The sequence below is a fragment of the Apus apus genome, chromosome 1 (assembly GCF_020740795.1).
Source record: "Apus apus isolate bApuApu2 chromosome 1, bApuApu2.pri.cur, whole genome shotgun sequence".
Taxonomy (NCBI): Eukaryota; Metazoa; Chordata; class Aves; order Apodiformes; family Apodidae; genus Apus; species Apus apus.
Genome location: NC_067282.1, coordinates 177,428,951 through 177,452,653, shown reverse-complemented (window position 1 = coordinate 177,452,653; position 23,703 = coordinate 177,428,951). Strand labels below are relative to the sequence as shown.

The 23,703-nt window shown below is 35.9% G+C and overlaps 1 protein-coding gene across 4 annotated transcripts in view; it reads left to right on the top strand.

Annotated features, from left to right (window-relative positions):
• IMMP2L (inner mitochondrial membrane peptidase subunit 2) overlaps positions 1-23,703 on the top strand; it is a 435,181-nt gene that overhangs the window by 348,969 nt on the left and 62,509 nt on the right. For all 4 annotated transcript variants that reach the window (XM_051618060.1, XM_051618042.1, XM_051618070.1 and 1 more), the window contains one exon: positions 2,166-2,268. In XM_051618060.1, the coding sequence (XP_051474020.1) occupies positions 2,166-2,268 (103 nt within the window). The remainder of the gene's footprint in view (positions 1-2,165; positions 2,269-23,703) is intronic.

Sequence of the window (23,703 nt, the reverse complement as noted above, 5' to 3'; positions counted from 1 at the left end):
TCCCCTTCCTGTTACTGATTTCCGAATCATAATAAAGGAGGAGATTATTTGGGGGTAGGGGATTGTGTCTGATCTGAGATTAAGTCACTGGCTGGGATTTGCCATATTATTTTCCTGACATTAATGAAGTAAACCTGTCAGCAGAATTAACTTCCAAATCCTTTCACGCTTCTGAGTGAAATTCAGTCTTGAACATGAAGTCTAGAAAGGTACAAAACTTTATGACAGTCTACTCTTCTATATTCAGGAAGATGAATGGAAGAGAAAATTAAATATTTTTGAGCTATTGTTTGCATTTATCACGGATGGAAGATATTAATTTAATAATTTTCAGAGTGTCTAATCAGACAGAACGGAATTAATGGCCAAATTCTCCGAACTTTTATCTTAAAACGTGTCTAGCAAGACATAGTCTCATATGGTACTTTATATAAAAAAAAAATCAGTGAGGCAAAACATTATGGTACCTCAAAACAAAAATAATTTTAATAATTTTATTGTCCAGACTGAATGCTCTTCTTAGATAATTACATTATTATGTGAGTAATCCTTTTGTTTAAGTAATCATGTATTTACGAATTCAGGACAGTTTTTTGTTTTGAATGGTTAAGGAACTCAGTCTTGAATTCAGTTTAATACAATACTATTCCAAGGAAAGATTAAAATCAGATCACCTTTTTCTGCAAATAAACAATTATTTTTTCATCTTCTGATGAAAGCACAGGTAGAACTTCCATTAGAATATTGTTCTGACATCCGCATTCTTTCAGCTGCCTCTGAAGCTGTTTGAAAAAGCACTGCTTGAAATTTGTGACTTGCAAAGTAAATAATTATCATTATTTTGATTTGACTAACGAAGTCAAATAACATTAATAAAATGCACTTTTGAGGAATCCGTGTTCATCTAGTATTTCATGGTGTCCAGGTAATTAATTAGCTTGATCCTATAATGTCCTCAATAGCCCCACAAACCCCCAAGCCAAACAAGCCTCACCAAATCCAGTTTTCCCATTTGACCTGTGAATATCCCTGATCAGTGCTATTGCACAGTTCAACTGAATCTCCTGGTGAAGGTGATTTTCTCTCTCCAGTTGGATTTCTTTAGTTTTAGAATGTGCCCCTTCTGCGTCCTGCTTTGGGGGGATGTCTTCCCAATGGTGAAAAGAGGTGAGCAGGTGGAAGCAACAAGCTAGATCAAAAGGTTCTCTCTGTCTATGGACATATGTGGTTATTCTAAATAAAATAGGGGATATCACTATCTGTAGTACCGTCTGTAAATGCTTTGACATGGTAATAACTTGGTGTGCATGATAAAATCATCTCTTTGCACAAATAACTGCAGAATAACTGATCCAATCTGAAAGAAAGCAAAAGTGTATGGTAGAAGGCAGACTGGAATTGTGAAAATTACAGCTGCTCAGAAACTATAAATAGGAGTTGTGCATGCTCTGCATCTCAGCTTTAGGACTCACCTGTACTTTGTCATTTTGTAATATCAGGGTATGCTGAGGTATTTCTTCAGTATTAATTTATGTGGAGAACACCTTGAATCATCTATGTAATTTTCTTTTTTAATTTTTTTCCTTCCCCAGCAATTAGCTTTCTATTAGAGGTTTGTTTTAAGCTTATCCTGTTTAGCCTGTTACAACTGGGGACATCCTGCCCCGAGGCCAGAAACATTAGAGGAATCCAAGCTCCCAACCTCAGGCAATTTCAGATATAACGCACTATTTTTGATTAATACCTAATGCTACCCCAGAAGAAAAACATTCTCAAAGCAATATCTTTATTTGACTACAATATGTGTCCCCTGCATTTACCTGAGATGGTGAATCTGATGGTTCAAAAATTGCTACTGCAGAGATGGAAATAAAAATCCCTTAATCGTATTTAATTGAAAAGTATTTTGTTTCCTGTTGTGGTGTGATTTCTGCCAAAGTAACTTTGTAAACAGGCCCTGATGGTGCAACTGGATCATACAAAATCATTATGTACTTTCACTTGCGTAGCACTCTTGAATTATAAATCACTTCAGCACAGGTGTTTTTTTAGCAAGTGTTGGTAAGGTCAAATTCTAAAACAATAAATATGTGAATTTTCCTAACAAAACATTGTAATTTTTACTTTTTAACTGATTAGACATTTTTTTCCACCATTCTTTTTAGAACAATTGGATACAAAAAGAAGTATGTGAAAGTTCCACGTGGGCATATTTGGGTGGAAGGTGATCACCATGGACACAGCTTTGACAGCAATGCTTTTGGCCCAGTAAGTCAACTCTCTGTATATCATTTACACTTTGCAACTGAAAAGCAGGGCATGTCTCCTGGGTCATTTGTGCCACATAGTAAGTATGTATTGTTTGTAATTGTATTTTATTATTTTTTTGAGAATTATTAGGGTGTCTAAAATTTCTTGGTCAGCAGAGATTGAGTTTGCTGTTAACTATTATAAGAAGAATAAAGACTCCTTTTAATTCTCCCACATGGAAGGAAAAGTGGTATAGATTTTAAATGTGGAGGGGTGCACTGAAGGACTAGCCAGAGGGTGAGCCAGCACCATGTAGCTGACAGATGCTCCCTGGGGACATGTTGTCAGCTGATGTAATTTGGATTTGTTCCTTCCTGGGAGCTTGGTCTTGCTTTAGAGCCAGTGCTGGGATAAGAATTAGGAAACCGTAGCTGTCCTTAGTAAGTGTTAACTGTTAAACTGGTCTGTGGACAACAGTAGGGATATTTTAAAACTTTCCCAAAAATAAATATTTAAAGTTTGCTTATATAGGGCCACTTTCATAGTGAATAATGAAAAAAAGGTAATGTGAAACATCTGTTTCTTGTCTGGTAAAAATGTGCATGTGTTCGTCAGAAAGACAGCAAGTACTTTCTCTGCACTCCAGTTTTGTTTTGGTTTTGGTACACTTTATGTGGATTCCTGTTCTTGCCTAAACTTAATCTAGCATGCAGGAAATAGTTCCATAAGCTTGGTCTCATTTTTTTTTGTGCTTGTATTTCATACAAATTCTCATTATTATTTTCCTGCTACGATCTTCTAAGATTCTTAACATCTAGTTTTAAAGGTTCTTTCCAGCAGAAAATAAATTCTGTCTGTCCTGTGCAGGTATCCCTCACCTCCCTTAGTAGGCTTTTCCTTTTGTGTCTTGCTGTGTGTTCCAAAAATAAAACTTAAGTCATAAAGCCACTAATCTTCTTTTCACTTACAAGCACATCACCAATATAGACTCAGGGCATAAGGAAACTTTAGCAGTTGGGCACGGGTTTCAGATTTACAGCAACTCATACAGGAATTAATAAAAAGTAAAATCCTCAAGGCTCCAAGAAGAGTTCAAACAAGGTGTCATGTTGGGGCAAATCTAAATACCCTCATTTTTTTCCCCTCAATTCACTGATGTTTATAAATGTTACAAAGTGCCTTCACTAGGCTTTGACCTCACATGAATCATCAGCTCCTTGCTAACATCAGGCAGTATGTCACTTTTCTTACAGAAGAAGGGCCTTTCAAGAGCGAGTAAGACAGTTTTTGACAGTGAATTCTTCAGCTTCTGCAAGAAGAATGACCTTTGTATTGTGTTGGTGAATACAATATGGGCACGTAAGTGTAAATAGGTATTTTCATCTGAAATAAAATTAGAGCAGCTAACATTGAGTACAGGCAGAACAGGCAGAAGAGTTCACAGGGCTGGAAACTAGGGTGAGAATAATAAAATACCGAAAACTTTTGTCTGCAGAACAAAATGAGAAGTGTATGTAGAAGGACATGCTGAACTCCAGGTTCTTTTCCATTCTATACACATGTTATATTTCAGGTCACTGGAACACTTTCTACCCCTTTGTCTACTGACATCACTTACACAAGTGAATTAAAATATTAAAATCACTCTCTTCAAACCATTCAGAAGGTATGTTCTTCTTAACTTAAGCACTTTTTCTCTCATAAGACTGCAGCAGTCATGAGGGAGAGACTGCACAATGGTAAGACCTGAACCCATTTTTCTCATTTTGTTAGAATATAGATAATTTAAGGCATTAGGTTAAATGTTGTGTATGTCACAATTCTGACTTGAAAACCCAGATATATTTTCTTGAATCAAAAAGTTCAGTAAAAATAGTGTATAAAGTGGATTATGTTGTAGGCTACCATTTTTTTCAGTTTCATGGAATCTTATAGTGTAGACAGTCAAAGACAGTAATGTTTTGCAGATGAGCTTAATGAGTTACATGGGGCATAAAAGAAAATTATGGAGAAACAGACTGAGAACAGATGTTAGAATAATTTTTTCTCTTGGACAATAACAATATGTGTAATGGCCTAATGGGTTAGGTTGATAAAGCAAAAACCCTGATACCAATCATGTTCTAAATTAGATGCACCTTTGGAGAGATATGAATTTATAAAATGTAAAGTCTTGGCAGATTAAATTATCTTTACTTAGTTCGTAAAATATAAAAAATGGTATTATGTTTTGTTATTGCATGGCTTTATAGAACTGAAATTGGAATATCAAGGCATAAAGACACATTTTCCTGAAGTGTATAAATAAAATGAATTTTTTTAACTAAAATGTATAGAGGTTTATTATTTCCTTTCTGCTTATTTGTGTCTTTGAATAAAATTAACTGATATTACAAAATTAACTGATATTATGAAACTATCAGAATATCTGTGTATAGTGTTAAATTAGAAATGCTCTCTACATGATCAAAACGTAAATATTGATTACCTTTCTAGAGTATTGGACTAAATTAAGTAGTGCATAGTTATTGTACATTGTCTTTAAAAAAAAAAAAAAATAGCCATGCTTTGTGCAACTCAGAATGACAGTTGCTATATAATCATGGAATCATGGAATTGTCAGGGTTGGAAGGGACCTCTAGAGATCATCTAGTCCAACTCCCCTGCTAAAGCAGGATCCCCTAGAGCACATAGCTCAGGACTGCATCCAGGCAGATCTTGAATATCTCCAGAGAAGGAGACTCCACAACCTCCCTGGGCAGCCTGTTCCAGTGCTCTGTCACCCTCATAGTAAAGAAGTTTTTCCTCACATTTAAATGGAACTTCCTTTGTTCCAGCTTGTGCCTGTTGCACATCATCCTGTCACTGGGAACTGCTGAGAAGAGTCTAGTTCCGTCTTCCTTGCACCCTCCCTTTAGATACTCATAGGCATTAATAAGGTCTCCCTTCAGTCTTCTCTTCTCCAGGCTAAAAAGTCCCAGCTCTCTCAATCTTTCCTCATAGGGGCGATGCTCCAATCCCCCAGTCATCTTGGTTGCCCTCCTCTGGACTTTCTCTAGTAGTTCCCTGTCTCTCTTGAACTGGGGAGCCCAGAACTGGATGCAGTATTACAGATGTGACCTTTCCAGGGCAGGGTAGAGGGGGAGAATGACCTCTCTAGACCTACTGGCCACACACTTCCTTATGCACTGCAGGATTCCATTGGTCCCCTTGGCAGTAAGAGCACATTGCTGGCTCATGGATAATTTACTATCTACCAGGACTCTTGGATCCTTCTCCTCAGAACAGCTTCCTATCAGGTCCAGCCCTGGCCTATATTGGTGCTTGGAGTTCTTCCTGCCCAGGTGCAGGACTTGCCCTGGTTGAACTTCATTAGGTTCCTCTCTGCCCAGCTCTCCAGCCTGTCCAGATCATGCTGGATAGCAGCACAACCCCCTGGAGTATCAGCCACCCCTCCCAGTTTGGTATCATCAGCAAACTTGCTGAGGATACACTCTGTCCCCTTGTCCAGGTCATTGATGAATATGTTGAACAAGACTGGACCGAGTATTGACCCCTGGGGACACCACTGGTTTCAGGCCTCCAACTCTACCCTGCTCCATTAATCACAACCTTCTGACTTCTGTCACACAGTCAGGTCTCAGTCCACCTCACTGTCCACTTATCTAGTCCACGCTCCCTCAGTTTCCTAATGGGGATGCTGTGGGAGACGGTGTCAGAAGCCTTGCTGAAGTCAAGGTAGATGACACCTGCTGCTCTCCCCTCATCCATCCAACCAGTTACATCGTCATAGACGGCTAGCAAGATTGGTCAAGCATGATTGGTAAATCCATGTTGACCACTCCCAACTACTTCCTGTTCTTCAATGTGTTTAGGCATGACATCCAGAATAAGTCACTCCATCATCTTCCCAGGCTGCTTTGATGCCACTGTGGTTCAGGTTTGGAATTACATCATGTCAGCCATTCATAATGCTGGAAATGGCTGTTTTGAATAGTAGCCAATAACTCTTTAGAGACCTTGCATATTTTACTGTTGTTTAAGGGGATGAAATAGTGCATGCCACTGCAAATTTAGTTCACTTACCTGGACTGGAATAGAGATTTCTACTCAATTAGCTGTTACTGTTTTCAAATTCTCATAAAATGAAGTCAAGCTTGTATGTTAGTAGCTTAGCTTTCCTTCAATTAAATACTACAGGAATGTAATAATGAATAGCTTATATGATTATGATACTACTTTTTAAAGTTTCTCATTTTTGTTTTTAGTTATGGTAATTTTCTTGATTTGGGGGAGCTTTTTGCAATGAAGCTGTAGTGTGACAGCACAGCGAATGTAGCATTACCATTCCTGGCAGTGATTGTGAGACACATTGTAAAGAGTTGTATAAAACTCCTCTCTGCTGCTTCCAATTTCTTAAAGATTTTAAAAGGTTAATTTTATGCCTGATCAGGTATTTTGTTCTTACTCAGCCATGATGGCTAAATCAAGGGAAAAGTCATTATAAACTGTACTTTATCTAGATCAAATGAGTAGAGTTGGCACCCAGCAGTGCAGAGACAATTATGTAACCAAGATGTAAATATATGTGAGAAATACACATAAATAAGTGCATACAGTCACTGAGATGTGTATATATTTCTGGATGTACACACATGCACTGAATAGCACTCTCAGAGTTAATGAAAAAAAAAAATCAGTTTTATTTTATGAGGATTTTTTTTTAAGATAATGCTCTTACTACATTTCTATATCTCCAAATGGCTCCAAGCTGAGGATATGAAAGAGCTTTACAAAATTAGGGCTGTCTTGTAAAGGACCTGAACAGAAGCTCATTAATGTCAATGAGAGATTTCTATTGGCTTTAATGGCTTTGGTTAAGACTCTTTATGAGTTAAGTGTCACAATCCGGTGTAAGGGCAAAAGGGCTATTATCCTCCTTATCTTCCTTGGAAACCTGAGACACAGGTGGGCTGAGTACCTTGTCATAAAACATCTTTTTGGCTCATCCAGGTCTTTACCGTACTCCTCTTACTGAAAATACATCTGTCTTTTTATGTGTTTGCTCTCAAAATTAAATCCTGTTGAATCCAAGCCTGGTTTTTTGTTTAACAGAAGTTTTACATTCATAAGCTTCAAATGCTTTTAGTCAGCATAACTGTAGAGGCTGTATTTATGATTGTCCATATAAGCAATTCAGTACTGTAATTTCATGGAATAAACTATCTGAAAAATGTTCTTGTCTGTTTAACTGTTTTTTTCTTTCAGCAGCCGAAACCTCTAGACTGTGGCTAGAAAACTATTGACTAGAATGACATTCAAAATAAGTGAATATTGTGAGTTTGTTAGTTATTTTAATTTGTTTTTTGGAGGCTATCATAATCTCTTTCAGATATAAAAAAGGAATGGTTCAACTGTTAACCCTTAATGTGCAAATTAAATTAATAACAGGAATGGAGTGTGGCCTATTCTATTTATTTTCTTAAAGTGCTTCAGTATCTGCTTCTGTAACTACTGTTAGTGAATACAAGTAGTCAATACCAGAAAATATGAAAACTCAATTAGACAGTAAGGTGTTCTGAAATAAGAAACTTTTAGTGAAGTGCAATGTGTGACTGCTGGTAAAGGAATTATTTGAGCCAAGAAGTCTGCAGCATGTGAGAACAGCCTTGCTTCATATGCTCTGTCTTCTTCTAAGAGAGGTTCAGAAGAGAGTTGAAGGAAGAAGCAGATATCTTTCTGCAGTTCTGGATTACTTACATAATAGTAAACAAAGAATGTTGCATGTCCTACAGGAGTATATAATCTTGGTGTTGGTCTTGCCATCTGCTGAAGCTTTCATTTTTGAGCTATAAACTAGTGCAAGAATCATATATCCCCCTGAAATGGAGCAGCCTCAAAGGCAAAAGGTGGGAAGAGTTTAACAGCTCACAGCAAAGTGCAGAACAGCACCTTGTTAAAATTGCACATTAAGGTGTGTAGGCAGGGCACACTCTTCCCACAGAGAATCCTACCAGGTCTCAAAATACTGGGTGACCTGTTCATGTCCCCATACTCAAACCAGACATTTGGAGAGGCTCAAGACAAATAGTTGCAATAGCAGGTCCCAAACTCTCTTTTTCTTAGTTTAGAGTAAAATCAAGAAGAGATGGTCAAGCATTATGAAGCAAAAGCGTGATTTTAGCAAGAAAACATCTATCTGTGCTGTAGTTGAGGATAACAGTGATGGCAAAGTAGTCAGTGAAGACTAAGAATGACCTACTGGGGACTTGGTTGCATCAGTTTCCTAGCTGAAGTTGCTGCTCCTTCTGCTTTCTTTTGCTAGCTCTGCAACCAGTACTTGCACCTTCACTTTGCTCTAGAAATGTAGCCTTGGAGAGCAGCATGACTCTTTTGGGGAACGATGACGTTTCTGCTTTTTATCTTGAGTATTAAAGAAATGAAGCTGTGTTTAAACAAGATTGCAGTGTGTAAAGTAAATATGCAATCAATGACATTTCATTATATTTATCCCTGGCCACTGGCAAAAATAAATAGGTAAAAGACTTTGCATATGGAGCATGAAGTTACCAGTAGTAAATAGCATGCGTGCACAGCTTGAACTTGTAAAAGTCTATGATGAATAAAAAGGATAGGACATTATGTGTTATGACTGACGATGAATAAACCTCAAAGGGTAAATATGCTTGTCCCTTTTGAGAGAATATTATGTGTGAGATGCAAATTGAGACGGTGGCTTGCCTACTGAGAATGACAATTCACTCCAGGAGCCGCTGAAGGGAAGCCTTGCTAATAAGATTTTGTGGCCTCACTGTCCATTGAATTATCATGACTAACTGAATTTGCAGTATAGGGAATAAAAACTCCTGTATGGTTGTCCTAATTCTCTTGGAAAGCAAAATACTTAGCCTGACTCTAGTCTAAACCACTGCATAAAAATTAATCTTTCAAGCAGCCTGGCTATCATCATGTGCCTAAAAGCTCTCAATTAAGACTACTCTAATCCTTAGCATTGGAATGCTTATGATGTCTTGTAAAGTAGCAGAAATTTTGGGGGTTTTGTCTTAGTTATATCAAATCTTAAACATTTAGCTCATTTTAAGTAATTTTCTCTGTTACTGTACTTGAAAGTATTACTGCTATTTAGCATTAATAAAGCTTCAGCCATCCTGCTTATAAAACAGGATTTATGTAATAACCTCAAGCACAATGAGTTATTAATGCAAATATCCAAATCCAAATTTCTGAATGTAAGTATCTTTAAAGGAATTTCTAATCACACTGGAAAGAATGGGAGGCTGAACATCCTTTATCTGTTTTTGACATCACTTACATTGAAACAAACAAGAAAAAAATCTTGAAACAATGTTAGATTGATTTAATTAAATATTAGGAGAAATTAGAGAGCTGTCATATTCATACCATCATTTGTAATTAACTGATTTTAGCACCTCTTCATTCAAATATAATAATTTGCTGAACCATGTACACGTCTTCATCAGTTTCCTTACAATATTATTTCTCTTAAGTTGCAGCTTGACATACCTTATTATACCTTATTCAATATTAAATTCTATAAATTCAATATATTATACCTTATTCAATAACCTCTCTTTATTTTAGGAGCATGACATTATTGAAATATGAGTAATATTAACAGAAATACCAATACTTATAAAAATTATTTTAAGGAAGTAATTTTTTCCATCCGTTTGGTGCCTGTGGGGTCATGAGTACTCTGCTTTGGAGATTCCTTGCACAAGGGTTGCAATGATGAGGGGAAATGAGACCTGTGAAGAGCCTCTGTGATGCAGCTGTAGCACATGATGTAGATGAGAGACTCTGAGAATGGGTCTGGTTCAGACTTGAGCAGAGAAGGCTGCGAGAAGAGCTCATGGCTGTCCTTAGCTACAGTACAGTGTCCAGGGAAGGCAGGATCAGGCTCTTCTTAGAGATGCAGAGCCATAGGATCAGAGGCAGTGGGCACAAATCAAAACATGGGAAATTTTTAATAGATACTAGGATTTTTCTGTTTATTTATTTCATTATGGGGGAGGTAATATATTGATTACCCAGAAAGTTTATAACATCTCCATTCTTGGAGATAGTAACAAAATCTGACCGGACAAGGTCCTGAGCAACCTGAGTTGGCCCTGCTCTGAGTAGGAGGTTGGAGTGAATGACCTGTCCTACCCATATGGTTCTGTGCACCTATGAAAGCAATTTTTATTGCTTATTGTGTCCATAAACTGTCTTATTTAGGACACAGGACAGAAAGAAAATTGTCAGTTTACTGTTCTGTGTGTTAATGAAGCTGAATTTATCTACTATAGTTCACTTTCCTATTTTGCATTCTTTCAGAGGGTTACAAAGTGTATCAAATTTGATTTCCGATTGTGCCAGCATGTTTTTTTGCAAACCTTTATCTGTATTCCCCCTGTTTTAAAAGGAAGAGTTTGGAAAATATACTAGATAGCATGAGTTGTCCTAACTTGGCAAAGTTTAAAGTTCAGCCTGGAAAGAGATAAAAAGTTTTCTATAAAATACTATATTAAGAATAATTAACAGCACACACTGTTTCTTTTTCTTTTTCTTTTTCTTTTTCTTTTTCTTTTTCTTTTTCTTTTTCTTTTTCTTTTTCTTTTTCTTTTTCTTTTTCTTTTTCTTTTTCTTTTTCTTTTTCTTTTTCTTTTTCTTTTTCTTTTTCTTTTTCTTTTCTTTTTCTTTTTCTTTTTCTTTTTCTTTATTTCTTCTTCTTCTTCTTTACTGTTTTCAGTGGTTCAGTAGGATGAGAACTATTTCAGTAATATCGTAAATCTTTAAACATTTTATTTTTGCTGGCAATAACTTATTCCTATTGTTAGCAAAGCCATCAAAGTATTTTCCAAACTGTATGTTTTATTATAAAAATTGCTCAGAATGGACAGATTTATTTATTTTTTTCTAAAGAAATTAAGCTGTCCAAGTATAGAAATAGCATTCTGATTAACATAATCATGGTGTTGCCTACAAGAACTTCCAGATTCATAGCAGAATATTAAAGTTATTTTTCTCCCTTTCACTGTAGGTCAGACAAGTAAGAATAAGTCTTGAGAGGTAAACCCCATAGAATGTAACATTTGCTGAGAAGAATAATGCCAAATAACAGAAGAGTAAATACGTTTACAAAATACATTGTAGAATATATACCTTTTCCCCTGACTGTCATTTGAGTCAATGTCAATTACAGTTGTTTGCAGTAATTTTAATTTACATGCTCTGAGGATTTGGGCACTGCAGATTCGCTTTTATTAGAGTTTGAAATGTTGTGCTAGTTTCAGTTAAGATCTACTGCAACTGAATGTCACAGCTAGGAACCAGTACAATTGTTTTAATTCTTCTTTTGTAAACCTGGAGATTTATAAAAGAGTTGTATATAATAAAAATAAACTGTATTAGCAACAGCATGAAATAGCAATAACTCTTTGGTACTTCCTGAGTAGTTAGTTAAGATATACTCCTTCCTCTTCCACTTGTACTTGTGTAACACGTAACTATAATATTTGTTCTCATGTAATCACTGAAAATACATCTAGCTGCATTTGATGCAGAACAGGAATCATCCATCAGGTGATCAAAGGTCTGATTTTTCTTTCCTACCAAAGCTAGAAACCTGAAGATGATTAATAATTTGCACATTGCAAGCATGGATCTTGGATCAATAGTAGATCGATAATCAGAAAAAAGGATGAAGAAAGAAATAAAAATCTGCTGTTCCACAACATAACACTTCCACTTCTGGTGGAAGTCATGCAATTTTAATAAAGAAATTCTGTGCAGCAACAATCAAAGTAAGAAGAAAAAGAAGCCTTTCCATATTTTATGATGATAAAATGAGTTACCAGATATTTTCTTAAAGAGTCACTCTGTTTTGTTTCTTAAGAGCATAGTAAGCGGTCCCTGCAACCAGTGCTTTAGAGCTGTTGCGTTAATGTATTTTAAGTGGTACTTCTGCAGTATTGCACATTGTTAGAGTTTATGAAAACCTTTAGTCAGTGTTCCCAGAGTTATTGTTTGTAGAATATAGCTTTGACTTGGTACACAGCCAAGAGAGGAGACTGAAGAGCTACAGTCCTTACCAATTTTACTTTTGGATTACCTTAGTAGGACTTGAGGTTATTTTGTGGTTCAGCCAGCTAGAAGTTTTAAAGCCAAAAGCTCAGCTGCATACCACAAAAATGTGTCGAAGAAATAACAGAAAGTCTAAAAATCATAGTTTGCTAGCAGTTTAATATTTTTAATTCTGTATTATGCCTTTTTATGTTAACATATTTTCCATTGCACAAATTAAAATTCAGGATTAATTTGCAACTTATTAAAAACCAGGATTTGTACAATTTAGGTGCCAAAATAACAGACTCTTGGACTACTTCGTAACAGATGTGAAACTGGTATCCAGCATTGAATTTTGGCCATATTCACATTATAACTAATGAAATCCAGGGGAAGTCTATGACCAAAACAAGGTGTTATACACTGAAAAAGGAGAGGAATCAGAAGAGGTAACTACCTACAAAATTGTCCATGACTGCTGCTTGGCAGCTTATGGCTCCACCTATTGTACTAGCTACCTTCACATTTTGGAGACTGACAGGAAGAAAGAGCACACCAAAGGATATGTTTTACAGCTTCATCGATTAGATAGAAGATTCCAGATTTTATTTTTTTGTTTTGATTTTTTTTAAGACTCTTACAATTGTGTCACAACCATGGGCCACTAGTTCAAACCTGTTCTTCAAAATGCTGCTAACACAGATTTCCACTTATAGGATAAAACAAATGCCTGCCCTCTTTTAGACTGAATGGTACCAAAATGGACGTGCGCTTTGAAGTGAAAGTATAGATATGTTCCTCCAAAGGTTTCTGATATTGCTGCAGCTAATGTATTCTATGTGTCCTTAAGCTACAAAAGGATAAAACACTCCCCTTTGCCAACCTCAATATATTGTTGTTACTCAGATATCTATTATTATCTAGTCCTGTAATACAGGCCTTGAAGAACTACTTCATATAGACATGAGATCTGTACTCAAATAGGCTGTTAGATTTTATACATTTTCAGCTGTTACTGTCAGTTCATTTTGGAGGCCCTAACAAAAACCTCAGAACATTCCCAGTTAACATATGGTCTGATTATACTTAGAGAATGGAGTCATGTAGAGAGTAAGTCTACTCTTCCTAGTTATTGATAGCTATTTATATTGATAGCTATTGATTTTTGACACTACTGATGTTTGTAGTATCGGAGTGAATTTTTGTTCATCTCAATTTCCAAAGTATCCGTTAGATTTTGAATTAAGGTCAACAGTTTGGTAGTATTATAAAAATGTGAATGTAGAATGTAATCTTCATGCTTACATTGAGTGATGCAAGTTGGGAAATGTGTTTTACTCACTTTGTATCTTACTCAGGACTATCTTGCATCTCTCTACTTACCATCTACTGTGAACTACTCTTAGAAAGAGTTTTCCTCTAAGTATTTCATAAGTCACATTATCTCAGATTTGAGTAGAAGCAGGGGTAAATGTATTTAAAATCCATACTTCATTCTTTCCTTATACTGCAGAGTGCTAGGAATTACTGGTATCACTGAAGTTAACAAAACTATTAGCTTCATTGAGTGGTGCACATGCCAATGCAAACCAGGTATTTTTGTACAATGGAACCTTCTTGTCCAAGAAATAGATTTTAGTATGTAAGTTAGAAAAAGGGTTCTGTAATTGTCTAATCAGAAAGAAACCCAACTTTAAAGTTAAGCCTGCTTTTATGTTCTTAAACAATGCACGTCTTGTCTGCCAGGTGCTAAGTTACCTTCGTGGTCATGCTGACCAAAGTCCAAGCCTACTAGCCCCAGCAGGAATGGTTCTCAGCCCTTGGCCATGCTGGGCCCTAGCAGCTGCATTGCTGTGACTTTTGAAGTCTCTGCTTATCAGAGCTAGGATTCATGTCCTTGTAATCAATTTAATATTCCAGCAAGGTTTCAAAAAACTGTTACCCCACTGCATTAATTAAAGCTCCATCCTTATCATTCTGTTCTGCATATATGTATTTCTGAATGACAGTATATATTAATGACACTTCTATGTCAATCATTAAGAACTTGATGTGCATATATATATATGTGTGTATATATATATATATATATAACAAGAGGGAATGGCTTCAAGCTGCAACAGGGCAGGTTTAGACTGGACACTAGGAAATTTTTTTTCACGGAAGGAGTGGTCAGACACTGGAATAGGCTGCCCAGGGAGGTGGTTGAGTTACCATCCTTGGATGTGTTTAAGGGTCGTTTGGATGTGGTGTTGATGAATATGGTATAAGGGAGAACTTTATAGAGTAGGGATGATGGTTGGACTCAGTGATCCCAAAGGTCTTTTCCAACCTGAATGGTTCTATGATTCTATGATTCTGTATCTGTATGTCCATCTATATCTTCTTCAAAAACTTAGTGATCTAAATGATCTTGGGTTGGATCTCTGGGCTGCAGTTATTATTTTTAGCTTATGATAGCCAGCAGGCTGACTGTTCAGGGGTGGACTGATTAAAAATTTTGAAAAACAAGGTGTTCAAAGCAAAACATTATTCACATATTCAGAGGATCTGTAGGAACCAGATGGAAAAGTTTGTACTGTAAAACTTTATTATCTAATATTCAATCTTTCCTTGAAAATTTGTTCAAAAGTAAACATTGTCTACTTTCCATTGTGCATAGGCCAATGCAGACTGTGCTGTCTCAGTATGCTTGTAGACCTCCTTTCTCTTTCAGAGGTGTTGCTGCCAATGGCCTATCAGGGTATTTTTATATATCCTTTTCAAGGGAGTATCTTTAACTCCGTGTGGGCCTTATTACCTCTAAGGCTAGTTTTGTGGGGGTTTTTTTGTGGAAAACTAACACCTGGAAAATGTTTCTTTGGTATCCCAGACATCTTTGCTAGGTGTTTTAGGACATGTTCACTCTTGTGTATTGTTCTCATGTGTCATTCTTTTTCTTCTTCTGTTTGAGTAAGGACGAAGAAGACAGCCAGGATGGTACTGAACTGATAAGCTGAAGTTCTCACATACCCATAAATACAGAAGTAATTATTATTCCTTTCCTGGTTGTACCAATAAAGGTTTTAGTCATGTTGATAGGAAAGGATTGCAGTGGCTAAGACAACTAGGCACTAATTTCACAAAAGTGTCTTAACATTATTCCTTATGCCAAATAAAAAATATTTTAAGGTATATTAATCAAGTAGAATAGGATATGGTTTCAGTAACAGCAAAAGCAAATCTTGCATTTCTGTTGTATCATTCATCTCATGTTTGAACTGTATCTTTAAAAAAGAGAATAATAAAGACATTATCTTGATCATTTATATTTGCATTTACATGCAGTGTAGGTTGTACAGAAGGCCTTATTTCATGCTGGTGTTTTACTTTGAATTTTAAGAAATGCAGTAGCCTGAATTGTGCACTAAAAAGGAAGAAAAACATAATAGGATATCTGGCTTGCTTTCAGAGTTCTCTCCTGGCACATTTTACACAAATTAATTTGACAGTAACAAAGAGTAAAAAGGTATTTGGATTACTGCAGCAGTAAACTAGCAAGACCCATGTCATTTCAATTTATCACTTGTTGTCTTTAAGTGTGTGAAATTGTAGTGCTTCATCACATTGCAATAGATTGCTTATATAGAGAAAAAAACTGCAGACTTCATGAGGGAAAAAAAAGAAGTTATTGACTGCTAGCTGAGCCTTCATATTCTTCCTGACTTGCAGATTTTTTAGTGAATCTCATGCTACCTGAACTAGAATGGCACAATAACCTTAGCTTTACCCCTGCTGCTATGTCTCAAGTTAATAGGGTTTTATCCATCAAAAAAGAGCTCTGGCCCAAACAACACCCTGGGCCTTTGAAATTATAACCTGAGAGTCAATCCTGTGAAACCACACTTAACCTCTACAGCAAGCTTTTATCCTACTAGCATAAATCCCTTTTTCTTAAGAGCATGTCCTCTTGGTACTCTGAAGAAATCTAACATATTCCTGGAATTACAGAGGAAAACAGCACATCCTCTTAACTAATTCAGTGAGGGTGGTTTGCTTTTTTTTTCACAAATTTTAATCTTTTCCTTTGGTAAGTTCTACAGAGAACAGAGGTAGACTAGAGAGATGATAGGTTATGATGTAATTATTAAATAGCAAATCCATGTAGGTCCAGTTATAAAGTATCTCTTGTTTATAAACTGAGAAATAAAGAAATACAATCTCTTCTAGCCTTGCAAATCTGAATTTTTATCTTTCTTGTCAAAATATGTGAGTTCAAAACACATTATTTTAACAGAATCCAAGATTTAAAGGGGATAATTGATGTGTTGAAAATCTGTTTGGACTTTATTGTGCATAATTAAATATCTCATACACTTATCATCTAAAAAACAATGAACAAATTCTTCCAACTCTTTGACAAATAGCTAAGTAAAATAAATTTAGTAAACATCAACATTATAAATCTGTATGTAATTCAAATTATATTCCTTTTGCAACAGGACTTAATACCATGCTGCCTTCTGTAGCACACGATGCTTTCATTACTGATCATTATGATCTTGGGGTCTTGATAGTATCTCACTGCAGAAGCAAACAGGAAAGATACAAAACTAACAAGAGTGTAACAATCTGTAACAATAGTGAAAACAAGCACTGGAACATTTGATAAAAGTGGGGGTTTGATTATTCTTCAGAGTTTATTTCCCCAGACGGCTAGGTGCTTTTTCTGAGGACAAAACTGTAGAATCTAAGGAGGAATAGTTCTGTCTGCCAGTAGAGACAGTAGAAGACACCAGTCATGTCTGGATAAGAATTAATTATCTCTAGAATAAAAAATAAATTTCTTCTTCTGTCAGAATTCACCTTTAAAGCCTTGCTTCCTATCTCTCTAGAGAAGTCTCAACTGGAATTTAAATGCCTGTATTTTAAAATGAGATTCATAACAGACTAAAACTATCAAAGTTTCATATAGAAAAAAGAATACAGAAATGCTGAGGTAGGTTTTGAAATTAAAAAATGAAGTGTTTAAAATAGAATAGTGACAGCTTTCTGGAGACTAAACTTTTCATAGATTAAGTGTTACATAGCATTAATCAATGGTAGCTTTAGATTTCATGTCTTATCTGCAACCAAAGGAAATTCAGGATTTTCCATTGAATTTGGAACTGGACAAATGATACCTCTTTTTCATAGCAGTCTCATCATCTTGAAACTGCAGTAAAAGTGCAAACTAAGCTCCAGCTATAAGCTGACTTTCAGTGACGGTGTGCTAATGACACTGAGCAAACTCTTAGAGAATTTTGCATTGCATTTTTCAATCCTATATAGATTTAAAGATATATTGCACTTTTAAAAATAATTTATTACCTCAGTTGAGGTCTGAGACATTTACAATAGTTTTATTAACTAAATCGGGGGGGTGGGGTGGGGGGAATAATCCTTTTGTAAGCTAGAATGGGTTGATCTTGTGTCTGGTTTGTACACTGTATTAAAAACTTGAGAAATCTTGTCTCTGTGGGTCTAAGTGGGAGCTTTGCCAGAGAGTTCATTGAGGTCAGGACTTCATCCCTCAGCAGGTTTTTCCTGCTGACGTTATGCTGCAGGCTTATGGCACCACAGACTCTCCTCAGCAAGGGGTGGCACACAGCTCACCCTGCCATGCCTTCCTCCAGCCCCTGCCATGCTCCATCTGCCCAGGGCTGGCAGAGTCTTCATAGAAAGAGATTGTATCTTTGTCACACGATCACACACCAGAAGAAGCTTGTTCTTGCTGGATATTTAAAGTTCTCCTCTGCTATTGTGATGTGTTGATTTGTGGCACATAAATGCTAAATACATAGATGAAGAACTAATTTTCCTGTTTGTATAGTAAGAACCCATTTACCATAGTCAGAGGTAGCACTTTGCCAGTAAGGAACATCTCCCAGTACTTATGGCTAATTCTAAACTTCACAATTGATTGCACATGTATTTACAGTAAGAAAAAGAATTACATACCACAAGAGGAATGCACTCCTTAGCATTTTTTCAGTTGTGCACATCACAAATGCTTCTTGTTTCTGAGATGTTTGTTATAATTCACAGCCACTGTGCATTGAAAACTAAAAATGAAAACAGCTGTAATTTGCAGATACACTTGCAGTTGTTTTAGTTGATTATAAGTGTAATAACAAGCATCAAACAGTCCCTCAGGGTTCTAGGTAATTAACGAGAATCACAAACTGTGGCATTGCTAACCTAATTATAAAAAAGAAAAATAAATTTCTTAATTGTAACAACTGATATTAGGCTACCTGAATAAAACTCACTTAAAACCTCTAAGGACAAATGCTTCCCCCCCCTAGTTTATTAGTCATTCTTTTTTTTTAAATCCATTAAGAATTTTTGCAGGTTTTTTACAGCTTTTGGTTATATTTTCACTCCTAATTCAGTTATATCAGTATACACTCTTTCACACTTAGTCACAGACTGAGGTAAGGAATACAGAAATGTTTGACATCAAGTACAAAAGTGTCTTTCAGACCATGTGCCATCTCATCTAATTTGATATCTTACTCATCCTTTCTTCTTTTTTTGAAATAAGCTCTGTGAATACTCATGTCCACTTTTTTTTCCTCAGCATCTGAGCAACCCTAGGTACATTTGAAAGGGTTCACTCTCATGATGGGTCTCCTGAAAGGCATTTCATCTGTTGCACCCAGCAGCCTTTGTTAGTTCACAGCAGAAGACACTATAGATTTCTGTTTACATGGATGAATTAGAAAAGAGTTTGCTTTTCTATAATACATTCTCTATTTCAAGGTATTTCAAAGCACTTGAAAGAACATCCCAACTGAGTTCAATGCTACTGCAGTGTGTGAGCAGGCAGTTGCAGCAGCCCTTCAGGGCTGCATATTTAGTAACAGCACAAAGACAGATGCTTCAACTAGTACAATGATAGAAGGTATGTTGAAAGGATTGTGAAAATATGTGCAAAGGGTTTCATGGTAGGAAAACAAGCAAACAGACAAACCCATCAAAAGCTGTAAGAGGCATAGGATGTTTTTCCTCATGTATAAAAGATGTAAAAGCTAATATGATTGCAAGATGTTTCATGCTGAAGATATTTTCATGTTTAAATAACCCCTGCTCTCTCAGCTTAGTTCATATAAAACTTCCACAATCACCAGAAATATAAAAACTAGCATCATGTTGTGCTCTTAGCCATTTCAGCAGAGAAGACAAAGAAGTAAAGCACTGCAGAGGTTGAATTATTTTTCATTACTGAATGTGGCAATTTCTGTATGCTCTAGAGAGTTTAAGCTCCATATAGATTTGGCATTGCTCATACATGTTCTCTACCTTTTTGTGGAGCTGACACTTGACAACTGTCAAATTAGTACCTTTCCTCCACATTAATCTTGCATTAAGTAAGTGGATAGCTATATATTTAATGATTTCATTCTTTTTTTTTTTTTTTTTCCTGACATATTTGTCAAATTCCTAGTTTTTGCTTTCAAGTGCAGGCTAAAAGACTGTCCCAAGCAAGCACTGTGTCAGCAGTGCATCTGAAATGTAAATGTACTATTTTTGTAGAAGAAATTGAAGTCTTTATAAACAAAAAATGCTTGAGAACTCTTGTCCAAAAGCCTAAAAATGCCATTTCCAAAAATATTGCTCAAAGTGATATTATAAATAATGGAGTGGTAAGGTAAGGTGTGCTTTTAAATCCGTGTTTGTAAGAAGGCACTTAATAAAAGGTCTATCTTTCAATAATGCTGCATACCTAATTCTTTCCATTGATGAATCTTCCGAAGAAAATCAGGGCATTTATTGAATTCTGGTGAGTTCTGAACCCAAGAGTCAGTCTTAAGTCCTCCATTTATGAAAAACCTAACTCACTTTTCACTGGTGTTGTTTTTTTTTTTCCCTTGTGTTTCTGCCTCTTCCCCTTCACTTTTTTCTCCTTTCTTTTTTTCCAGAAACAAAAGAAAATACAGTTTTTTACAATGAACTTCACATATTTCTTGTCTTTTTAGTACACGTTGATCTCAGGTTTTTCTCAGGTTTTTTATTGAATGCATGATTTGCACTAGTTAATTTTTTTATTAGTAAGCAGCTTTCTGAATTCACTAGCCTTTTTTTTTTTTTCTTTTTTTTTTTTCTTTTTTTTTCTTTTTTTTCTTTCAGTGCTTTGAATTGCTTAAATGGAAGTACAGCCAGTTTTCAGTCACATGCTTTGAACCACAGGAAGAAAGGGCATTAAACTGAGAGTAGGCATTCAGTTTGGGCTGATAGAGGCTCAGGGGTCTTGCAGGCTGACTTTCAAATCTTGCCTATGGTTCTCAGTTTATTCCACTAAATTCTCTCTGATTACTCACTTTTTTGGCTTTCCATCATGACTCCACATTACAGATATTTATGCTACTTTTTAATTTCTTTTGTATAGTTTACATTTGACTTCTCAAGTGTTACATTCTGCAATGTGAGTTAGCCTGTGAGATAGTGAGAACAGTTTACACATCTGCTAAAGCTTCATACACCTTGGGAAGTCTGTAGGAATTAAGAAAATACATTTTTTTAAATAATGAAACATGACATTAATATAGAAAATGTCAGTCACTAGTTATATTTTGTCAGATAAATATTATTTGCCGTGGCAGAGTTCAATGCTTAATAATACATTGCTCTTGTCAGTACTGTTTAAAGTGCACATGATTCATACTAAACCTTTATCTTAGCTGATAGCGAAAGTAGGCACTTAGCATTTTCTTAAACCAAATCTCAGTTCAGAAGTTTAATACACTTCCATATTTACAGCAATAGAAAAGAATATTCTGCCTTCTCCAGAGATTTATTTATCTCAGTTGTATAGAAGAGCTTTATGCTGCCATTGCTGCAGTTTTACAAGATCTACTGAAACATTATTTAACAATGCAGAGTGATAATGCTGGATTTGCATATATTAGAAAGTGTTTCCTATTTAAATTCAGTTTGTAATTAAAAAGTATGTTTCCTAGCAGAATGAAAACATAAGAGAGGCAACGTTTCTTGTTATAAATATTAAAAAGCTTTGCAAAAATTCTGTTATTTGGAGATATGTAGTAATAGCATTTGAGTAAAATATCACACATTAAATGACGTTAAATGTCCAAATTTTTGCTTTTTGTTCATCTTCTAAAAGTTATAAAAGAAAGGTCTTATAACAGTGTTTTAAATTTTATTACAGAATTGTTAATTTACATATATTTTAGCTACAAATATCGGAGCAAGTAAGTTCTGATAGGAAATACGTTTTATCTAGGATCGTGTAAATCTCTTCTGTGATTTTTTTGAGATCTTTCCAAACTCAATGAAGTTTTCAGATGCTTGCACATAACCAATTTTGTCAAGGTTTGCTTACACCTTTGAATAAGATGAGATTTCAAAGAAGTATACCTTACTATAATTTTATCCATTCTATTTAGCAAGCTTCCAAACATTCCTCACACAAATAAAAAAACTCAATGGCATGCATTGAAAAAAGTGGCTTTGGGAGATACACTCTTGTAAAAATTATCCACTTTTAGGAACAATTTTTCTGGTTTTCAAACCTTAACATTTTCTTGCATTTGCAAGTTCACATCAGCATTAATTAAGCAGCACTGGTATGGCATCATCTTGAGTACTGTGTGCAGTTTTGGGCCCCACAATGTAAGAAGTATTTAAAAATATTAGAATGTGTCCAAAGGAGGGCAACAAAGATGGTGAAAGGACCAGCGGACAGGTGAGGATGCTTGGTTTGTTCAGCTTAGAGGAGACTGAAGGGTGACCTCATTCCTGTCTACAACTTCCTCCTGATGGGGAGCTGAGGGATGTGCTGACCTCCTCTCTCTAGTTTTCAGTGATGGGAGGGAATGGCTTAAAGTTGCATCAGGTGAAGTTCAGATTGGGTATTAGGAAAAGTTATTCAGTAGGAGTATGGTCAAGCATTGGAACACTCACCCAAAGAAAGTGGTCATCGCCCCAAGCCTGTCAATTTTCAAGAAGTGTTTGGACAATGGTCTTAAATAAATGGTTTAACTTTGAGGTTGCCCTGTATGGAGTCAGGAGCTGGGTTCAATGATCATCGTGGGTCTCTTCTGAAAGAGAATGTTCTATGACTCAATGGTTACTTTTGGCATAGAGTGAAATTTTGTACACTGATCCAATCTGACTGCTACCACTCCTAGTAAACAAAAATTACAGAGGTAGAGAAGGTGTAATATCTTAGATTGTGACTTTGAAAAAGTTTTGAAAACTCAGAATGATATCTTGATATTTAAAAAAAATCAAGTTGTTCAGTAAGATAAGCCTGTATACAACTTTTGCTGTTAAGAACTTGAGTTATTAGTCATCTAGAATAATGCACTGCTGCACAATACTCCTGCAACTCAGTATGTGTCCAGATTTTTTATTTTTCAGGGGATTAGAGATTTCTGTATTGTATTTTTAAGATTGACATATCAGGACAGTTTTAAACTTAAAAAAACCCACTTTATTAAACTCATTAATTAATACCACACTTCATGCTAATCATTCATTTTTACATGTTATTAGTCATCAGCACTAAGTATACAAACTTGTTGGTATTTATACTTACACTTAGTGAACTTACCTCCTTCATCTTTTCTCCTGACTGCTGCTTGCTGCCTTCGTAGTCAAAGCATGCACATTGTGTCTGGCTGTGCATTCACAGAGTCACCAAAGACTTATTTCTGGTTACACTGTTTTCATTGAATTACCTTTGGGTTGAAGGCAACAGGTATTAATTATATGCTGATTTATTTTTTATAATTTATAGGTGTCGCAGGCTTCTGCTTTGGCTACCTTATGTTACTTTGGCTGTTCAGAGGTTGAGCATTAAGTTCAACTAGTCATCTAGGATCCTCTTTTCACTTATGACACCTCTAGGAGGTGATTCATCTCACTGAAAAACAGAGATTTGAGATGGATGGGTGAATCATCCTCCAGAAGTGCCATGAACAATACAGGACACTGTGACTAGTGTAGGTTAGACAGTTGCCGTCAGATGAGAGGAGACTGTCCCCATGGCACCATCAGCCTTTTCACTGGCAAGCTGTTTACACCTGTAGCCAGTTTTCTAGCAGATTTTATACTAAAGCTAAGTAGGAAAGATCCCTCTCTGCTAAAGTGCTGCAAAGGTGGATATTTTTGCACTCAAAATTGCAAAATTGTATTGGCATTGTTGCATTTCAGATGTTCGCAAAAGGATCCACTAACAAACAAATCCTAGAGTCCTTCCTCTATTACCATTTTCCTCCTTCTCAGGAACTATTTATTTCCACTTTCCAAAGGAAATGTGATGGACTTTTAAGTCTGGATCCATGTTTTCTTATATTTGGCCCATTTTTCTAGATT